We start from the raw sequence: 14,769 nt of genomic DNA, 5'->3' as shown, positions 1-14,769 counted from the left end.
CTCCCTGTGATATTTTTTACTCTCCCCTCAGTCCCGAGGGAGTTGAGGACAGAAATTGTATTTTATCAATCTTGTGTCCTCAGCCTCTCCATGACCACATTTGCTAAATGCTGGTTGAATGAAGGCGTGTGTGATAAACGTGGCACTGTCTCAGCTCACTACTTTACCTGACAGACCCTTTAAAGGCAGGATCCCTTCTCAAGTACCCAACCATTCGTGGCCATTAAGGGTCAGCTCTGTGCCAGGCACTGAGCCAAGTGCTTCTACACACACCCTTCCTCGCTCTCTGCCTTTCCTCCCACCTCGCCCCAAGATGGGAGCGTTTTCCTGCAAGGTTTGCTGGCCTCCTCAGCTTCGGCTGCCCTCCACCTGTGAGCGGATGTGTTTATGGATATCCAGCTCAGCTGCTCTCCCCCAACTGCAGTATGGCCACAGGTGCTGTGCATTTAGTGCCTCTACCTCAATCCTAACGGCCTATGAGGTGGGCATAGTATTATCTGAAGAGATCACGGTCCTGAGAACTTTGGTGATGCGTCCCAAATCATACCTCTAAGTAGCAGGGTCGAGATTCAAACCAGGTATGTCCAAATCCCAGGCCCATCACAGAGATAACCACTAGACCAGACCATCTGGATGTCTCAAGTGCTCTAAACTTGCAAATCACATGCCAGATGCAGGACGCCTTTTTGTTAAAAGGGTGGAGGAGTGAGCGGACCTCTCTCCTTCGACATGTTCATCTCATACAGAGTTCACTCCCTGAGGAATGTTACTCCTGTCCACCTAGCTGCACAGGCCAGAAACTTGGAAGTCACCTGGTCTAACTTCCCAAACATAACCAACCGCAAACCCAGTTCTGTCCATTTTTGTCTCTAAATATCTCTTGACTCCACCTGACTCTCACATTCCCCATCCCCACTCCCTGGCTTCTTTCTGGCCATCACCATCTCTTACCACAATGGTTTCTCCACCTTAGTCTTACCTCCACACACAGCACGATCTCAATGCTATCGCTAAAACATAAACCTGGCCATATCATTCTCTTGCTTAAAATCCTTCAGTGGCTTCAGAACAACTCTGTCCTCAGGATAACTTCCAGATTCTTTATCTTTTCTTAAAGGCACTTATTCTCTCTAGTCCCCGCTAAGTGTTCGCACGTGCTGCTCCTCTTCCTGAGAACACCCTCTCGTCCTCACCTCTAGCCCTTCATCCTGCTGGCGGCCTTCTCTGCGCGCCCCCTCTCCCATGGGTTAGTTACACCTGATGTTTGCTTCCACGTACTTCTCACGTTTTAGCAATTGACACAGTGCTTTGTCAACGCTCTACCTCACTACAGAGTATCATCATTAACTTGCCCATCCTTTTATTAACTGAATAAATAACACTAGCTGTGTCACAGTTACATACATACACGATACAGACTCGGACCTTACTCTCGAGAACAGGTACCGTCTTTTCTTTGGCGTCTCGGCGCCTAACAGCAGTAGCCTCAACAAGTTTGTCGAACTTACCGATCGAACGCGCCTCCGAGAGACTGCTGTGCCGCGTGGACTTCTGGGAACCGTAGCTCCCCGGTTCGGACCTCCCTTTTATGGCGCAGCCGTATTCGGATTCCGGCGCTTTTTGCTCTTAATGCGCATGCCCCAGGAGGCGGAGTGGTGGAACTGCGCATGCCTAAAGAGCGGGGCGTGGGGGGAGGTGCGGCCGAAAAGGAGGTGCACTGCCGCGGCGGGGCTTTGGTGACACCGGGAGGCTGCGGCTGATCGTTGCCGGACTGTGAGGATGGCGGGGAGGGGGAAGCTAATTGCGGTGATCGGAGACGAGGACACGGTGACTGGCTTCCTGCTGGGCGGCATAGGGGAGCTTAACAAGAACCGCCACCCTAATTTCCTGGTGGTGGAGAAAGATACTACCATCAATGAGATCGAAGACACTTTCCGGTACGGTAGCCCGCGAGGCCTGAACGGGACCTTCAGCTGCCTGGTGGGAGCGCGGGGAGAAGGCGGGGGCGGCCCTGGGCTTCCAGACCTTGGCCGAAGTGTCAGACCCCGTCCAAGAGGGTCGAGGAAGTCGGTCCACCTCCCCTTCCGGAGAGGGGGCCTCCGCGTCCCAAGTTCCCTTTTGGGTCTCGGTGGGACCGGGGCTATGTCGGGTCCACAAACTCCCCCCTGTCACATGACCGTGTGTCAGGAAAGAAGGGGAACAGAGCTCGTGACGGGCGGGCGCCAGCCCCTTGGCCAAGCCTGGCCCGCCAGAGCTGAGCGTCCGGAGGGTCCAGGCCTGGAGGGGGCTAGTCTCAGCTCCCTTTAAGGGGCTCCCACATTTCACCCGTAGAGCAGGCTCCGGGCATTGCAAGCACTCGACTCTCTTGCGAGTTGACACCTAAAGGAACCACACACTCAGTGAACACACGGGCAGTGGGCTCGGGCTTTCCTGTATTTTCATCTCCCTCAGAGGCTCACAATCGCCTTGTGAGGTAGGGGTTATTCCCACTTACTGGTGAGAAAATTAAGTTCAGAGAGGTTAAGGCACACTCTGTGATTCAGACGAGAGCGAGCAGGGATTTGAGCCCAGTCCCACCCTTTCTGCCTTTCTTAAGCCAGGGCTACACTCTGCCTGTGTAGCTCTCCTCAGTCGGCTTCGGAATCTCCCGTTGTCCTGAGCACAGCGGACAATATCAGGACTGTCCTACCTTCTGCTGAGACCATGCACTTCAAATCTTCACTTCCTGTTCTGGGTTAAGAGCAATAGCTTCAAAATGTGGGTGCAGGCATGTCCCTTAATCCAGGAGGCGTCCTGGTGGCTAGAGTTAAGGGTGCCAGCCCCCTATTCTCTCCCACACCCCTTCTCTAGGGCCCCTGTGCCAAGTCCCAGGAACAAACCACTCCCACTTGTTTCCCCCTAAACAGCCCAGCCCCGAGCTACCGCCTGAGGCTGGTTCCTGCTGCCTGGGGTGTGATAGGCCCTGACCCGGGAGGCTGATCTCTGCCGCTCTCTAAGCAGTCCGGTAAAGTGACCCAAGTTGTCATGAGAGAAGGACAAATTTTACTTCAAGAATTTTCCAAGTTTCTAACCAAAAGGGATCTCAGAAATCATCAAGTCTAACCTGCCCTAGTGTCTGGCACAGAGTAAGCTGCTCAGTAAACAGTTTTTATCGAGTAAATAAATGAATGGGTGGTTGATCACAAGAAAGTAAGAGCCCAGTGTCGGGTTCTCTCTGTGTGGAAAGTGTGATTCCTTCGTTACCGATTTTCCTCTTCCTGTGTTGTGTTCTTGGCTCAGGCCAAACTTCCCCTCTGACTCACCCCCTGCCCTCATCAGCATAGACCTTGAGTGGTCTGTACAGCGCCCCCTCAACCTTAAAAAATTTAATCTGTTTTCTTTTGAAAGGTTAATGTGTTCATGTGGCTTACAAATTAATATTTAAAAGGTATATACATTGAGAAGTCACACTCCCACCCCAACCTCTTCTACTTCATTACCTCCTTCCTCCACCCCGTAACCACTTAGTTTTTTCCTTATCTTTCTTTTTCTTTATGCAGATACAAAGGGACAGATGTATATATATTCTTATCCTCTCCCTTTCTTACCCGAAGGCAGCGTAAGGAATACACCAGCATGCACCCTCATCTTCATTAGCTGTTCAGTTGGGAGCCTTCCAAGCAGGGGAGGTAGAAGCCATGGCCCTTAGCTTTGGACTGAAATTGATTCTAAATAGAATGAAGAGAGTTTAGTGTAGCATCCTTGTCCATTGCACTCTCTGGATCGAGCTCGTTCCCCTCTGCAGCCCAGCCCACCAACTCAGAGTGGGCTGCCTTGGACTCCCTTCTCATCTCTCCCTACAGGCAGTTTCTAAACCGGGACGACATCGGCATCATCCTCATTAACCAGTACATCGCAGAGATGGTGCGGCACGCGCTCGATGCCCACCAGCGCTCCATTCCGGCCGTGCTGGAGATCCCATCCAAGGAGCACCCCTACGATGCTGCCAAGGACTCCATCCTGCGCAGGGCCAGGGGCATGTTCACGGCCGAAGACCTGCGCTAGGGAACTCCCCTCAGCCATGTGGCCTCTCCCCAGGCTTGCCATCAGCCCTCCTCTAAAATTCGAGCCTCTGAGTTCCAATTCCCTGCCCCTTCCCACTCCACTGAGAGGCTAGGTGAGGTGCTTCCAGTTTGCTGGGCCTCTGCCATTCAAATCAAGGCTGGTTAGGGTATAGGAAGCCTGAGTGTCTTCTCTCCATTACCTCTTCCCTGTGCTGTTATACAGTGTCCTTGTTGATGTTAAATTAAAGTAGTTCTTGCTTCTCTCCGATCTGAGGCTGGGTGCTAGAAAGGACACGTGTGGGATGAGGCTGTTGTGGGGAGGCGGTGGGGGAGTGGACTCGACTGGCAGGGCTGGAAAAGGTTTTGCCAGAGATCCAGGCATAGAGGAGTTGGACCAGGAAGATTGTGCCAGGTTGGCCGTCTGAATTAAAGGTAGCCAGCTCTGGCAGGGAGGAAGGGAAGGAGGCCCGCGTCCAGTCCCCTGGCACCCCAGCTTGAGTCTGTATTGGCTGGGAGGGGACCAGACCTCAAGGGAAGGAAGCAGAAATCACAGGAAACCTGGAAGCCTGTGATACTAGCCTGGGTCAAGCAAGAGGTTTGGGGATCAAGGCTCTTAGCCAGTGGGCCCCGGCCTGAGGCTGCCTCAGCAAGCGAGGCATGTGAGGCGCTGAGGGCATGGCCCTGTGTGAGGTGAGGCTCGGTTGCCGAGCGACCATCCCTGGGCAGCCACCTGCTGTCAGAAAGGCTCTGCTTGCTGCGCTCACCCCTCAGCTGCAGTCACCCTGGTCCTGCTCCTTCCTTCGCCACCATGTCTCGGCAACTTAACATGGACACGGTGCGGCAGAACTTCTGGAAGGAGCAGTATCTGAGGGAGAAGGTGTTGCGCTGTGAATGGCACCGCAAGTATGGGTCGATGGTGAAGGCCAAGCAGAAGGCTAAGACTGCAGCCCACGTACCCCTCAAGCTGCCCACCCTGCCCCCCAAAGCCCCACTCTCACCCCTGCCCGCCCCCAAAGCCGTTCCTTCCGAGGCCCCCAGCCCTGCCCTGGAGGCTCCTATTCAGCCAGAAATGTACCCAGTCCTGCCTGCCACCCGGGCCCTGCTGTATGAAGGCATCTCCCACGACTTTCAGGGCCGCTACCGCTACCTCAACACCCGAAAACTGGACATGCCAGAGAGGCGCTACCTCTTCCCCATCACCACCAACTTCACATATGGCTGGCAGCTGGGTGAGCCCTAACCTCCCGGAAATTATTCGACTCACAAACACAGAGCACCTGCCACGAGCTAGGCAGCGCTCTCGGCGCTAGACACACAAGGCACGTGGACACTCCTTTTGGGGACGTCCATTCTAGCGGAGGGTCCAGGCCATAAACATAAGAGCAGGAGAGGGCCAGGCATGGTGGGGGAGGGGGACAGGGCACGTGTGCGGCTTTAGACTGGACTGTCAGGAAAGGCCTCTCTGGGGACCTAAAGGCTGAGTGAGCTAAATGACGAGGAGGAGTTTGGGTTTTACTCTAAATTCGAGGGGAAGCCATGGAGAGTTTTAAACAGGTAAATGATACTGATACACTTTTTAAAAAAATATCACCCTGACTATTCTGTAGGTAATGGCCTTTTTAGGGACACGAGTAGGCTCTGGCAGGTGGCTAAGCTATCCTGGCAAGAGATGACGATGGCTTGGGCTAGGGTGATTGGCGGTAGAGCTGAAATAGATTCCAGATATGTTTTGGAGGAAGAATCAAGAGAACTTACTGATGGTTTGAAAGAGACAAGGAAAGAGAATGCAATGGCCATGCCCAGGTGTTCAGCTGAAGCAGCTACAGCAGGGGAGACTGGGGCGGGGGCAGGGCTGGGGGTGTGTGAAGACAGGTCAGTGTTGGGTGTTTTGCGCTGGAGGTGTTGGTGAGTCGGCTGTGTATGGGAGTCGCCCTATGGAGGGAGGTCAGAGCTAAAGATGCAGTTTTGGGGGTCATCAGAATATAGGTGCTCTTTAAAGCCCCGAGACTGGGTGGGCTTACCCAGGGAGCTCCAGGGCTGGATCAAACTGGAGAAGGCAGAGGACACAGCGAGGGGTAGAGAGATGGTATTGGCCAGAAGGCTGTCCATCTGGATTGAGTCATGGTCATCGGCTGGGCAGGAGAGGAGCGAAGGCAATGGTGCAGCTGGAGATGAAGAGTCCAGGTGTGGGGAAAAGAATATGCCAGGGAGTGTTGTGGGTTTTCTGGGTGATGAGACATGTCCCTTTGCTGTCTGTGGTCATGAATTTCAAGTGAGACTACTCAGTCACATGTTTTCTCCAGCTCCTGCACAGAAAAGGTGGATGGCTGGTGATAAACACAGTTGAAATTTTACCTAAAAAAAATCCCCCTACTTTCCCCAGGGCCCTAAATGGGGAGGAAAGGGAGCAATTTCCAAATGAAAGCAGGAGGTGAACCCCGAAAGGGGAGCAGGAGGTAGAAAGAAGCCCTGTCTGCCCCAGAGGAGTCTAGCTCTGTCTGTAACAAGCACGGCTGGGAGTCCCACCAGCCGCCTCCATGGAGGATTCTGAGGCTGGGGGAAGTGCTGGCACACAGCTGACTGGCATTTGCCCATCACTGCTGATCCAGGCAGCCAGCCAGCTCCTGTTTCCCCATAGCCCCCACTCCTCAGAAGCACTTCTTTTTATTTTTTCACACTTACAAAGTGGATACAACACAGGCAGATTCCTAGGGTTATGCAGGCAGGGCTCCCGGGCTCTGCGAGTTCCTTTCCCAGGAATCCATTCCTGGCCTCTGACATCTTTTCCCAGGCCCCCCAGTGAAGCAAGAACTGGTCTCCTGCAAGATGTGCCGCATTGAATCTTTCTTCCGCAAGAATGGGGCCTTCGCACTGCTTGACCCCCGGGACCTGGCCCTCTGACCTTGGGCCAGGCAGTGGGCTTAGGGGAGGGAAGAAGAAATAACACACGTGGTGGGCCGAAAGTGCCATGCGTGTCTGTGTCTGGCTCTCCCAGGCCCTGAGGCTGCGTTCCGGGCCTTTCTGAAACTACCTCTGACCTACAGGTTGCCCTCTTGCTTTTTCCTTAAATCCCCGTCTCTTTAATCGTCCCTTTGAGGATTCAGCAGTGACCAGAGAGGGCTGGGAAGAGTGAGCGATGCTCTCCAGGCGCAGGCTCCTCAGAGCCAGGGGGCCACAGAAGTTGCTGGAAGTTCTGGGTGTTCCTGTGTAAAGAGTGGCCTTTCATCCCAGATGCCAGGGAAAAGGGACCGCCACCACCCCACAAGCCTCCCCGCCCGAACCCCTCACCTGGCCCCGAGGGCTCGCAGCCGCCCGGTCCTCTCCCGTTGCATTTGCTTCAGCTGCTCCCGCAGGGCGCTCCGCTGCCCGGCCGCGTCCTCCTGGGGCGGCGCCGAGCGCTGAGCGCCCGCGCCTCCCAGCCCCGGGGCTCGATGCGGCCAGCAGAGGGCAGCACCCGGGCAGGCCGGCCCCTCCCGCTCCGCAGGTGTCATCGCAAGTGCGCGGTGCGCGCAAGTCAAAGGGACCCAGGTCGCGCCCCGTCCCCCGCCCAGGCAGGGTTTTGGCGGCCCCACCGCCTTCTCCTAGGGGTCTTGCCTGTCGTGGGAGCTGAGCCGGGCTCGGTGGGGGTCTCAAGGGGTGCACGCGGCAGTGGCGGTTCCTGGCGATGCGGAGGCGTTCCAAGACCTGGAGGAGGCTTCTGTCAGCAGCCGATCGGCCGCCCCCTGGTGCCCCGCCCTCCCGGCCCGGCCGCGCACCCGGAGCCGCTGCTGCTCGCGGTCCTGTTGCCGCCGACGCCTGGCCTCACTGTGCAGCTCCAGCAACCGCTGCAGAGCCGTCTCCTGCTGCGCCGCGCTCACGCCCGCAGACCGCCTGTCCCTGCTCGGGGACTCGGGCCACGCGGTCTTCGAGGCTCTGGGGGCCTCGGCACCTTCCCTCCGCCCCCCGAGGGCGCCCGGGAGCCCCATGGAGCCGCCCAGCTCCTGCTCCGCGGGGCCAGGGCTTCCTCCCGGGCCCCGAAGCGAGTGCGGATCGTTCAGCAGGCCCGGATGCCCTGGGAGAGCTGCGGAGCGCTCCCGCTGCTCGGAACCACCAGTGCCTAGGGCCGCCAGCAACACCGCTCCTGGGCGTGGGAGCGGCGGCCGGGCCGGAGGCCCCGGGGGCGTAAGGGCAGCCGGCGCCCCTTCCCGGGCGGGCCCCTGCTCTCTCACGGCCGCTGCGCTCTCTCCTCTCGGGCCACCGGTCTTAACCTGCCTCAGCTGCGTGGTTCTTCCCCGCGGGTCCGGGCCCTCCCTTCCCCCAGGCTGCGGCATCCGTTCTCCCAGGGGCCTGCAGAAGCCCCCCGGAATCCCCAGGGAGCCGCCTTCCTCCCGGGGCGGTGTAGGTGCCTCTCCCCGAGCCACCTCCCAGGCTTGTGAGATACGGCCTCTGCCCTCGGAAGACTGAAGCGTCTTCACTTCCGGGCCCTGAGGAGAATCCTCGCTCTGCTCCGGGAGGACCTCCTTTCTCCGGCACTTAAGGCGACTTCCGCTTTGACTTCGAGGTGCCTCTTCGTTCTCACCCTGGGAGGCCTCCCACCTTTGACCTTCCGAGACCTCTTCCCTCAGAGCCTGAGCGGCCTCCCCACCCTGACCCTCGTTTGTCTTCTCTCTCTTACTTGGGGGAACTTCTTTGTCCTCCCCCCGGAGGGCCTTGCCTCTCTGATCCTGAGGGGCCCCCTCTCTCTGACTCTGAGGAATCTCAATTCTTAGCAGTTTCTTTAGTTCTGCTCTCTCCTGGCCCAGGCTGCAGCCCAGCCCCTCCAGGGGATCCGGGGGTTCTGGCAGGCCCTGGGAGGGGAGGCCTGAGGGCCCTGGGGCTCCCTGAGCCAGCTTCTTCTCCTGTAGGCTTCTGGATGGTGGTTGATGGGGCCCCTGGGGCATGGGCCCTACTAGCTCCCCGTCTTCCCTCTGGGCCAGCTCCTAGGAAGGAAGAGCACCTTTCCCGGGTTTGTGAGGGAATCCTCGTGCCAGGGCCACTTCCCCCAGGGGAGCCTGGAGACCCCAGTGGCTACCCCAGTGGGCCTCACTTCCATTAGGGCCCTTGCCCGATTCCTAAATTCGTAAAACCCATGTTATGTAGTGTAAAAGGGGCTTCAGTGATGGCCCCTTCTTCCACCTGGCTGTGGGCTTCTCACCCCTGCAGTCTCCTCCCAGGCACACCCCACCTCTGCTATCCCCAATCTGAGAGGGGTCTTGCCCAGGACGCTTCGACCCTTTCACCTTGAACTCTGAGCTTCCTGGTTCTCCAGAGCTACTGCTGGTGGTGAGGTTCAGCTCTTGTGAGCAACCTGAGGGAGAGAGACAGATGTTGAGAGCCCTCTGCTCCTGTCCCAGGCCCTCACACACATCCCACAGCACTGGAACCAAGAAGCCTAGGGAGTCCCCAGCACGTGAGGGGATGTGGTGGTGGGGTACCCTGAGGGTTGGTGTTGGAACTTCAAGGCCGTCGCAGTTCATCATTCCACCTTTATTTACACAGCCTGCTATGTGCCTGCTTCTCAGGCTTGCCTGCCAGCAGCAGGCCCCATCTTCCTCATCCTCCCAGCCAAGGACCACCTCCGAGGAACCTGCACACCCTCTTCCTCAAAACCGCCAGGGGAGGCCCAGGAGCAGGAAGGGACTGGTTTCCAGGCTCCTCAGTCCCTCATAAGGACACCCGCGCTTTGTCCTTGTGTGCCTGTCCAGCCCCACAATATGCACCTGACTTTCCTATTATTAAGGCTAATCCTCTTTAGCTCTTTCTTGGTTTCCGACAGCAAAACCAAATGAAATTCAAGAAGTGGAATTTTAGGCCAGAGGCTAGCCTAAAAACTGCAAGTCTTCATAATTAACGAAAGGAATCTAAAAAAAGAGATGAAATGTCGCTGCTCCTTTGCAGCTGTGGAGGAAGGAGCATCGTTTTGCATCCATAAAACTACTTAGAAGAACCTGATCTCGTAAGGTCTTAAATTGAGAACTCTCACAAGAAATGCCATCTTTATGCAATATGGACACGTGAACATTCATAACAGTAACCAAATGGGAATGTTCTCTGTGAAAACAAATCTGTCTTTTGAAGGGTTCTGAACAAAGAGGTCTGATAAGACTCCCAAGCCTTCAGAAATTATTGCCATGAACTGTGAAAATAACCTCCAACCCTGTCCCTCTGTAATTCTGATCTGTTGTCTTACTAGGTCATTTATTTCACTGGTTATAATGTTGTGATAGATGTCTCCCATCAATGTATTCCCAAGAGATAATATACTTGTAAAAATTTTTCTGTCAATCAGAAAATAGTCATCGGCACTTTCCTCTTCTCTCCCATGCGTGATGTCACAATTAAAAGCTTATGACTTTGCTAGGCTTATTATTTAACAAATCATTTGACAGCCTGTTTCATTTAAATTAAATTAACAGGCCCAGGGCTCACAGCATCCATCCCACTGAATTCTAATTGCCTGTTTATTGTCACACCCTCTCACTAGGCTGTGATCTCCTCAGGGATGAGGACAACTGACTGGCCAAGTCTCTTTTGTGCCCTGTATCTCCCCAGTGCCTGGCATGAGGGTGGCAGCTAGGCAGCTTGGAGCTGCCATTCCATTCCCTCCTCGCTGGAGGACAGGGAGGACAGACAGTCATTCCCAGAACTTTCTCCTCTGAGCCCCAGCTTAGCTTCAGAATCCTCCTGGACACAGTGCCTGAGACAGCTGTCACCAATCAGGTGGAATTGGCGTATAAAAGAAAACCTACTTGCTGTCCCTGGGTGCCCCTGGCAGCCCACAAAAAGGTATGAGGCAAAGAATAGGTGAGGATGGACTGGAATCCTGGGACTTGGGGTGAGGGCTTCCCCGCTCCTCCCAACCTAGGCTGGCCACTCCAGCCCAGGGGCTCCTGTTCTCCTGGCTGTAAACCCCTGCTGTCAACGTACCAGATGTGGGCCCTTCTGCAGGCATGCCAGGGCTCTCCCACCTTGGGTCTGCATCAAACCTGGCTTCAGTCAGATCCAGGGCTGATGATGGGTCCTTTGCCAGCCCCCTGCAGGAGTGCAAAGGCTGCCTCAGGTGCACCTCTTGCATCTGGGCTCCGATCGGCTGGGAGCAGCCTGTCTGCCAGACTCCTCACCCACGGCAGGCTGCGGAGCCTTCCCACCCCAAGATCGAAACTCAGTCCATGGAGGCCTTCCCCACGCCTGCACCCACCACTGGGTTCCAGGAGCTGGAACTCAGGGTTACCCTGTCCAGAGGCTGTGGGGCAACCACATGGGTACAACTGAGTGAGAACCCCAGGAGGATCTGGGGGCCCGAGGAGGGGTCGCTGGGCAGGGCTGTGGAGGGAGACGGGGCAAAGGGTCCAGTGTTTGGTCACTTTGTGTGGCAACACGGAGTGGACAGAATTCCCTGGGAGACTCACCCCTCCAGAAGCTGACGGTCCTGGCTCAGGGAGTCCTCAGCCTGGGGCGATGGGCACAGCCTGGAATTCTGGAAGGATTGGGGGGGTACCCTAGTCTACAGGGCATCATCCCCCAATGTGGCAGGCAGCCTCTACAACAGCCCCCAGTGATCCCTCCTCCTGGCATCTGTGCCCTTGTGTGACCCCCCCCACTTCCCCTCCAAGTGAAGGAGCTTGGAAATGGATCCCTCCTGCCCACTGAAGCCTTCAGATGAGACTGCAGCCTTGGCTAAAAGTGTTGGCCGGATACTTCCTTAGTGGTCATGACTAACACCCTCTCCTGCTACAAGCTACTAACCTGCCCAAAGGGCCTCAGGCAGTTGGTGGCTGAGCCAGGACTCGAGGCACATCCTAGTTCCCAGTCACCACAGCACCCTCCTTCCTAGAAGGGTGGGACCAGCCACCAGCCCCGGAAGGAGGGGCCTGGGGCTGGGGCTGCTCAGGGTCTCATCTCTGGGCCACCCTGGGCATCAGTGCCTCTGCCCTCTGGGCACCGCCAGGCCTGCTTTCCTCCCTTGCTGCAGCCATGTCTAAAGGCTTCTAGGTGTCACCACGCTGTTGATTTGACCAAGATAGTTCACTGTGGAATGGTAGCAAGCCAGAATGGTCCTGTATGCCAGGCATGGTGCTAAATCCTTTACACAGATGAGTTCACAATCCTCCCAGCAGTGCTCTGAAAAAGAGCTATTATCTTCCCCATCTTGTAGCTGAGGAAACAGGCTTACGGTCCACAGGGAGCGTCAGAGCAGAGATTTGAACCCAGATCCATCTGTCTCCAGAGCCCACATTCCTTCCACTTCTCAACCACTACAAGTGCCCCAGTGTTTCACTGACACCCCCGCCCTCAGCCACACCCCAGCTCACCCCACTCGTCCGCCGCTCAGAGCCCCCATCCGTCCTACCACGGGGCTTGCTGCACTGGCTCCACGCACACTGGGCCCGGTCCCTCAGACCGCAGAACTGGGCCCAGGGGGGCCAGGAGACGCCCAGCCTCGCCCCGGTCAGCAGCTCCAAATCCCACAGGAGCTGCAGGAAGGTGGGGTGCCAGGATGTGAGCGGGCACGCACCCTGCGCTCTGCCACCCTCCCTGGCCGACGACCGCCTACCTGCTCCTGGGCCCGCCGGCTCTGCTCCATCTGCAGCAGCACGGTGGGCAGTTCGAGGCCTGAGGGACAGGTCCGGCCGTCTCCCACATGGGGAGGCAAGGTGGAGTCAGACCCCACGGAGAGCCTGCCCCCTCGTAGATGGTGCCCTGTCACCCTCACCTGTTGCAGGGCAGCCCAGAGCTGGCCCAGGCCTGCAGGGCACCGGAAGAGGTGCTGGTACAGGGCCAAGGCCTGCTTGGGGCTACAGGGGAGCCCTAGGCCCCCAGGTGTGGCTGCCTGCTCCATGGGGCAGGGGGCCAGGGAGGACGTCCACCCCCCTCCCCTCCCCCAGCTGCTCCTGGAGAGAGGAGGAAGATGAGGAGCTGCGGACAGGCGCAAGGAGGAGACAAAGGCTCCTGGGCTCAGTAACGTGGGGCCCTGACATCTGAGCCAGGGCCTGGGCCTCAGCCAAGTCTCAGAGAAACCTGACTCTGATGCAGGTTTCTCGGCCACGTGGGTGGCAGTGTGAGGTGAGGACTGTGGCCCTGATAGAGAGCGACGTGTGCGCATGTGTTTGCAGTCCCAAATGAGCATCTATTTTATACATGCGGTTAGCCCTTAAGCAACGCGGGGGTTAGGGGCCCAACCCTCCTTGCAGTCAAAAATCCACATATAACTTATAGTCTGCCCTCCATATCCGAGGATTCAACCTACCTGGGATGGTGTAGTGCTGTGGTATTTACCATTGAAAAAAATCTGAGCATAAGTGGGCCCGTGCAGTTCAAACCCGTGTTGTTCAAATGTCAAATGTATATCTGAAGCTTGCAACTGCATTATATGGTATGTGATATATGCCCAATACAGGCAGCAGCTCCCAACAACTAACTGTATGCCAGGACACAAAATGCTACGTACACGTAATCCTTCCTTGAAGCAACTCTATGAAGTAGGTGGTATCGTTTTCATCCCCATTTCACAGAAAAGAAAACCGGGCCCCAGAGAGTAAGCTGTCCTACCTAACACATGGCACTGCCTCCCTCATCTGGGGACAGACAGCACGAGAAACAGGCTCTGGGAAAATGTGGTCCCGAGTGTGAGTAGTAACGCGCTTCCCTAGTGCTTGCTCCAAGCTGTCCACGCTCTGTTTATTCTCCGCAACACACGAGATACAGCAGATGAGGACACAGTTTGTAGAAGTAACGACAAGGGGAGGGAACAGGCATACGTGATGGTCTGTAGTCTTCGCATCCCCTGCCATCATGAGCAGCCTGGCCTGCCTGCCGCTTTGTAACCGCTCCATGAAAGGGGCCCCAGCAGAAGCAGGCTGAGGAAGCAGGCTGGGGTGGGGGCGGGGGGGGGTTGGTTCAGCCCAACGCCCTCCCTTCACTCCCTGTTGGAATACCAGGGTCCCCCCAACCCCAATCTTTAGCTAAGGTCCCTAAGAAAACCAAGGTCACATAGCTGGTAGGTAGCAGAGAGAACTCAAAATACAGTTCTCTTTGAAAAGAGACTTTTCTTGTCAAAGAAAGAGATTTTTTTTTCCTATTTCAAAACCCACGTTCTTTCCCCTATAAGGATGTCTTTGAAAGTCACATGTGTGTCCCCTGCCCACATGTCCGTCAGGGGTGGGTGTAGCTGCGAACACACGAGGGATACATGCATGTGTTTATCTGGGTTTTTGAGGGGTGTGTGTGTGTGTATTTCATCACATGTGTCTGTATGTCATCACAGAAACATTGTCTCTCCTGTTCCCCACCCAGGCGTGGGGTCCTTGTGTCACCAGCTCTTAGGGTGGCCCGGGAGGTGCCTGAGCGCTCAATATCCCCAAGGAAAGGGGGATGCCATGTGGGCACTGAGCCCCTTCCCAGTGTTCCTCAGCCCCTGCAGGATTCCACCTGGATCCACAGAGAGCCCCACAGAGGGCCGCACACGGGGGCCACAGGCCGTGCCTGCTACATGTAAACACAGGGCTGGGACCAGGACACCTGGGTCCTCCTTCTGCCCATCGCAGGGTTTCCCAGGCAGCACCAGGGTGTGGCAGGTAGGGGCAGCCCAGAGATGCAGGCGCAGAGAGTGGGCAAGGTCCACCCCACAGCTGCTACCACCCTGAGTCTGGGGACACTGACCTCTGGACCCCATGTTCCAAAGACCCCACACCACCAGCGCAGCGCCCAG

At 56.5% G+C, this 14,769-nt stretch overlaps 3 protein-coding genes across 7 annotated transcripts; 2 read left to right on the top strand and 1 right to left on the bottom strand.

Annotated features, from left to right (window-relative positions):
• Nucleotides 1-1,685: 1,685 nt before the first annotated feature.
• Nucleotides 1,686-4,311, top strand: ATP6V1F (ATPase H+ transporting V1 subunit F). Its single transcript, XM_060156727.1, has 2 exons — nt 1,686-1,937; nt 3,843-4,311. The coding sequence occupies exons 1-2, from the start codon at nt 1,780-1,782 to the stop codon at nt 4,042-4,044; spliced, it is 360 nt and encodes a 119-aa protein (XP_060012710.1). The 5' UTR covers nt 1,686-1,779; the 3' UTR covers nt 4,045-4,311.
• Nucleotides 4,312-4,851: 540 nt separating this feature from the next.
• On the top strand, nt 4,852-10,414 carry SPMIP1 (sperm microtubule inner protein 1). The gene is made up of 2 exons (XM_060156726.1): nt 4,852-5,272; nt 6,835-10,414. The coding sequence occupies exons 1-2, from the start codon at nt 4,852-4,854 to the stop codon at nt 6,942-6,944; spliced, it is 531 nt and encodes a 176-aa protein (XP_060012709.1). The 3' UTR covers nt 6,945-10,414.
• On the bottom strand, nt 6,831-14,694 carry LOC132524578 (collagen alpha-1(I) chain-like). Of its 5 annotated transcripts, none has more exons than XM_060156720.1 (7): nt 11,471-14,694; nt 10,989-11,095; nt 9,302-9,369; nt 7,799-9,001; nt 7,638-7,727; nt 7,332-7,423; nt 6,831-7,246 (listed from the first exon to the last, which is right to left on the bottom strand). In XM_060156720.1, exons 2-7 carry the CDS (start codon nt 11,011-11,013, stop codon nt 7,144-7,146), a joined length of 1,581 nt encoding a protein of 526 aa, XP_060012703.1. In that variant the 5' UTR covers nt 11,014-11,095; nt 11,471-14,694; the 3' UTR covers nt 6,831-7,143. The 5 variants fall into 5 exon arrangements, 4 of the variants coding, with proteins under 4 accessions (XP_060012703.1, XP_060012702.1, XP_060012701.1 ...); XM_060156719.1 differs by having other exon boundaries at nt 6,831-7,236; XR_009541926.1 differs by having other exon boundaries at nt 6,839-6,963; nt 7,086-7,246; nt 7,332-7,727.
• Nucleotides 14,695-14,769: the final 75 nt, after the last annotated feature.

Source organism: Lagenorhynchus albirostris, chromosome 8, assembly GCF_949774975.1.
Source record: "Lagenorhynchus albirostris chromosome 8, mLagAlb1.1, whole genome shotgun sequence".
NCBI lineage: Eukaryota > Metazoa > Chordata > Mammalia > Artiodactyla > Delphinidae > Lagenorhynchus > Lagenorhynchus albirostris.
This window is presented reverse-complemented; position numbering and strand designations above follow the sequence as displayed.

Excerpts from the sequence above, each read along its gene's own strand:
- LOC132524578 (XM_060156717.1), bottom strand. The coding sequence starts at position 11,013 with ATGCCTGCAGAAGGGCCCACATCTG. Across the intron at positions 9,370-10,988 it reads TGCAGAAGGGCCCACATCTG|GTTGCTCACAAGAGCTGAAC; the intron begins GTACGTTGACAG and ends TCTCTCCCTCAG. Across the intron at positions 9,002-9,301 it reads CAGGAAGCTCAGAGTTCAAG|GAGCTGGCCCAGAGGGAAGA; the intron begins GTGAAAGGGTCG and ends CTTCCTTCCTAG.
- SPMIP1 (XM_060156726.1), top strand. The coding sequence starts at position 4,852 with ATGTCTCGGCAACTTAACATGGACACGGTGCGGCAGAACTTCTGGAAG. Across the intron at positions 5,273-6,834 it reads CACATATGGCTGGCAGCTGG|GCCCCCCAGTGAAGCAAGAA; the intron begins GTGAGCCCTAAC and ends ATCTTTTCCCAG.
- ATP6V1F (XM_060156727.1), top strand. The coding sequence starts at position 1,780 with ATGGCGGGGAGGGGGAAGCTAATTGCGGTGATCGGAGACGAGGACACG. Across the intron at positions 1,938-3,842 it reads GAGATCGAAGACACTTTCCG|GCAGTTTCTAAACCGGGACG; the intron begins GTACGGTAGCCC and ends CTCTCCCTACAG.